Source organism: Manis pentadactyla, chromosome 2, assembly GCF_030020395.1.
Source record: "Manis pentadactyla isolate mManPen7 chromosome 2, mManPen7.hap1, whole genome shotgun sequence".
In the NCBI taxonomy this organism is placed as follows: Eukaryota; Metazoa; Chordata; class Mammalia; order Pholidota; family Manidae; genus Manis; species Manis pentadactyla.
In genome coordinates, this window is record NC_080020.1 from 156,216,683 (window position 1) to 156,221,873 (window position 5,191).

General features: G+C 45.1%; 1 protein-coding gene across 1 annotated transcript; it reads right to left on the reverse strand.

Annotated features, from left to right (window-relative positions):
- Window positions 1-2,861: 2,861 nt before the first annotated feature.
- On the reverse strand, window positions 2,862-3,925 carry MTLN (mitoregulin). The gene is made up of 2 exons (XM_036924126.2): window positions 3,598-3,925; window positions 2,862-2,982 (listed from the first exon to the last, which is right to left on the reverse strand). Exon 1 carries the CDS (start codon window positions 3,887-3,889, stop codon window positions 3,719-3,721), a length of 171 nt encoding a protein of 56 aa, XP_036780021.1. The 5' UTR covers window positions 3,890-3,925; the 3' UTR covers window positions 2,862-2,982; window positions 3,598-3,718.
- Window positions 3,926-5,191: the final 1,266 nt, after the last annotated feature.

Below are 5,191 nucleotides of genomic sequence, written 5' to 3' on the forward strand. Positions count from 1 at the left end.
CATTGTGTATGTTGTTTGTTCAATCTAGAAGCATAAGTTCATCAGACTAGAATCATTTAGTTCTATCACCTACAGAAGATTGCCATAGAAGTGTCACCTGGTGTACAGAATTTCCTGCCAAGTGAACTGTAGACAGACACATTGCATTTGAGTTCTAGAGTGAGGTTATCCAATGAAAATGTCCACTAGGTAGTTGAAATTGTGAGGCTGGAATTCAAGAAAAGGATCAGGTCAAACAGAAGGATCTGGGAAGGGGTCTGCTTGGATTTGACAGTTCAGCCTAAGGAATGGTTGGGGTAGTCAAAAGGGTAGAGCAGAGGACCAAGGATTGCCATTTCAAGAACTTGGAAAAAGACAGCCATAGTAAAAGTTTGGAAACTCAGGGAAGTTTTAGGGAAGCAAGGAAAGGAGAGTTTCAAGGGAATAATTGACATTATCATATAGACTGGACGTGAAAGGTAAATATTCAGAAATGTCTGTTACATATCAATGGCTGTGGAGGGTGCAGACAGCAAACTAGAGCAGGGTAATGGGCAAAACATTTAAGAAAAGTGGTGGTGGACCACTCTAAGAAATGATGGGGTCAACTAATGGGATTTTTAAAAAATCTGTTCATATTTGTACACGGAGGGAAAGCTGGGAGAGACTGAAGCTGCTAGAAAGAGAAGTGTACTAAAGAACAAGGTCCTGGGGTCCAGGAGGGGAGATGCAGAATTCAACTGAGCCAAGAGGGGAGTCAGCCTTGGAAGGGATCTGTACATCTCTTCTGAAAAGGGAAAGTGAAAGAGCCTCAAAACTAGCTTTTTTCAACCTAGCTTTCAACCTCAGCTTTCAACCTGAGCATCACAAGCACCTGGGGAGCTTTAAAAATCCTCATGGCCAGGCACACCCCAAACTACATAAATGAAAGTATCTGGGGAGTGGCATGCAGGAATTAGTATTTTTAAGTTTCCTAGATGATCATGATATGCACCCCTGTTGAAAACCACTGTCCTCAAAAGAGCTACTAAGAGGAAGAAAGATGAAGGAATTCCCACATACGGACTTCACCTTCTCTTACAGTTGAGAGCAATCTGCTAGGAATAGGAGAAGTAAACTGGGAATGTGGACAAATGCAGCTACAACACCAGAAGGGTACACTTACACTTAGACCCCATTTGGAGTAGCTAAGTGAGAAAGGTGCAGGGTCTTTCTCTATTAAGTTTGGTGGCCCAGAGAGAGCAAAAGCAGTGATGAAGGGTAAATATGTAAGCAGGGAGGGAGTCTGAGCCAACCACATCACCCAGAATACATGAGGTGAATTGCAAGGGAGGAATAACCAGTGGTCTCCTCCAGAGTGGGCAGTTCTGTAAGTGCAGAGGTGGGGAAGATGTGAGCTGTCCTCGAGGAAGGTTTACCAGCTGAAACTGAAGAGGCCAAGTATGATGGGACAATGAGGTCCCAGACTGTGACAAGGTCAGGTATGGCTGAAGCAATGTGGAATGGAGCAGGTCTGAAGAGCCTCAGGGGGTCAAAAGGAAGGGTAGGTAAATAAAAATGGGCCAATGCAACAGGTAGCTGCTGTGATTACACAGCAGTGACAAAAGTAAGAGAGGGGGTGAGATATGTCTGTCAATGAGTCATGTCATTTCCAGGTTATACCATGGGTATCATAATCTCTGGCTCCCAACTTCCTCATTGCCAATTCTGGCTAACATGAAAAAAGTTAACATCTCCATGTAAGACAATATCCTCAGGGAAAAAAACCAGGCAGAGGGCAGAGGGCAAGAAGAGAAAAAGTGATTGAGGAGCTGTCCCAGGGAGTGACCCACCACAGGGCTGGGGACACATGAGCAGTGTGAAGAGGCTATAGGGGACAACTAAGAGTGGTACGGGGTGGCTAAAGATCACAGAGGACCTAGACAGGACTCAGGGTGAGTAGCACATGCCCAGAGGGGCAGGGGTGGCAGGTGAGACAGCAGAGGGAGATGAGGGTGTCAGGGTGCTGCACACAATGGGAAAAGAATCAACACTGAGAAGACCGGGTCCACCAGGAACATGGCACAAGAACAGAACCAAACAGCCATAAGTGGTTATAAACCAGATGCTTAACAGGACACATCATAACATTTCCAGGCAGCATGTGCCTTGAGACCCCCCCTGGCTCACAGTCTCAATGACAAACGGTGAGTAGGATACTTCAGGGTACTCATCCCCATATGGGATGAACCTTAAGAATTAACATTTCAGTCCCTGCATTCACAGAATGAAAATAAAGTTGGAAATAATAAAGTGTAACATTCCCGGTAAAATGGGGAGGAAAAAAAAAAAGCTTTCTGTGGAAACAACTTTTTTGAATTTCCTTAATATGGAGCTGCTGTTAAATTTGCTGAGACATAAAATTAATCTTTATAGGAATAAGCAAGGGCAATATTCTAAAAAACATCTCTTGCAAAAAATAACCAGGGACCTGGTCACTTTCTTTTTAGATATAGTTGGACTTTATCACTAAGATCTCTTCAAGAGGGTTTCTACTTCACATGCATATTCCATCATGACACACAAATGAAATTTTTGCCAATAAAGCTTATACTCTGCACCTGGAATATGTTGTCACTCTCAGAAGTACAAAGGTTTTACATACATCATTCTTGCCTCAGTTATTTTTACATAGCCCCTGGGTTTCCTAAATAGGTCCAGTAAAACAGGTGACCAGAAGGACTGATAACAGTCTCTAAGCTAACTCCACTTTATAGGTTGTCCCACAAAAGAACTGGCATAGGTTGCTTAAGAAGACACCTGCTCAAAATCACTATTACATCAACATCAGTTTTGAGAATCCAGATTTCTTGATGCAATAAGCTGCAAGACAAGCAAGATACTCCTTTTCCTTTTGATAAAAGGTTCAGAGATGTTTATATTTTTATTTTAAAAATAAAATTGATTCATAAAGTGCGAGGAGAAATTATTTCTGTCCAGTGCTGTCCATCCATCTTCAACATGCTATTGGAAACAGAAAAAAAAATTAGAAATACACAATCGTTAACTTCAAATTATTCTACTGTGGAGTTAAATCGTGAACCATAAGATCTGATGTTACAGATAAGAAAACTGAGACCCTGAAAATTTGCACAGCTCTAACATAAATCTAGGCCTCTAGGCAAGGCTCCTGACTTTCGGACCATTCATGCCCTTTTCATCTTACCGGCTGCCCTGCCCGTGACAAAGGAATTCAGACTGGGGATTAGAAAACATGAACGCAAAGATGTATGGTGCTACCCAGGATATCATCGAAAAAAATAAGGGGTAAAGAGGTGCAAGTACAACTCTACGGCCCATTTTCTTTTCTCCTCTTTCTTTACAGTATTTTGTTTTTAAGTTTAACGTTCTGAAGGTGCAACGCCATTTCACGTGGTAAGACATTCCCGTTAAACACACGCAGAGAACTTAGCTACGACACCAAAGTACAAGTTGTTAGGGAAAACAAAACTCCCTCCTCTTTCCCGCGTCGGTGAGAGCGAATCACCTCCTGGGAGCTATCCAGAAGCCCTCCCACCCTAAGATATCCGTGGGCCCCAAAGTCTTCTCCCCTTTGAGGGCAACTCAAGCAGCGCTCACCGACACTCCAAGAGGAGCCGGGCGCGGCGGGTGGAGTGAGATGAGCCTGACTCAGGCCGCCTGCACCCGAGCCCCCGCGCCGCGGAGCGAGGTGGCCGCGCGGGGGCCGCGGTGCTGGGGCTTACGCCAGGTCCAGCTTCTTCTGAGTCATCGCCAGCTTGTCCTGCAGCCTCCGCTTCCTCCAGTCCAGGTAGCGCCTCCGCAGCCGGTTCGCCTGCCAGCCCACCAGCACTCCGGAGGCGAAGGCCAGCAGCACCGACACCTGTAGCGTCCTCTCCGATACGTCCGGCATTGCAGCCGCCCGGCGTGCGGCACGACCTACGGCGCGGTGAAGGGGTCAAACGGCGCAGCGCGCTCACGGAGGGGCGCGGGGCGGAGCGTGCGGGGCGGGGCGTGCGGGGCAACGAGGCCGCAGGACTCCTAAGGATTCGTGCATCTGGCCTCCTCCTGCGGATTTGCGGAGTTGCTGGGTGTCCCCGCCTTTCCCTCCTCTGAGCCTTGAGGTATTTGTCGTTTGGCATCCATCAGGCATTGATTATTTGCTGCCTTTGGTGGTGTGTCTTTCCCACCCTCAGGACCCTCAGCATTTTGTTACAGCAGTAGAATACAAGCTGCATATGTCACTTTAAATTTTCTGGTAACCCGTTAAACAAAAACATGACAATATTTTTAGTAATGTATTTTACTTAACCCAGTAGATACAGGATGATACCGTTTCAAAATGTAATCCGTATAAAAATGATTAACGAGATACTTCATTTTTTTATACTAAGCCTTTCAAATCTCATGTCAATTTTATAATTAACAGTACATCTAAATTTGAACCCTAAGTTTTTAGTGGAAACACTTGATCAGTAACTAGATTTCACAAAATTTAGTTGAAAAATTAGATCCACATACCCACACTGTTCCAAAGACACAAAAATTTCTCCAATAACTGATTATCAGCTTTTAAATTTAAGTTTAAATTCATTAAATTTTTTAAAATTCAAAGTCACCTCTTCAGTCACACTAGTCACATACAGGGCTAGTGGCTACCATGTTGGACAGCAAGGTCTAGCCAGAACTAACACTGTGTCAGAGCTGTTGGGAAAGAGGGCAAAAATTCTGAAGATGAGAGTCCTTGTGGTGGACAGACCCTTAGTGATCCCCAATGATTTCCATGTCCTAATGGTCATGCCTTTGTGTAATTCCTTCCCCTTAAGTGTGAGCTGTATCTGTGGCTTGCTTCTGACTAATAGAATAAAGCAAAGGTGCTGAGATATCACACCTATGATTCCTTTAAGTTATATGAAACATCTTGACAGACTGATGACTCTCCTTGTGGGTTTGATGAAGTAGGCAAAATTGCTGAGGAAGCTAATAGAGCCAAGACCTGTAGGTGGCCTCTCAGAGCAATGGGATGCCTCCAGCCAACAGCCGGCAAAAAACTGGAGCTCTCAGTCCTGCTATCACGAAGAAATTAATTCTGCCCCCAACCTGAATCAGAAGCAGAATCTTCCCCAGTCCAGCCTCCAGATGAGAACACAGTGTGGCTGATGCCTTGATGGTAGCCGTGTGAGAACCTAGCAGAGGCCCCATGTGCCTGGACTCC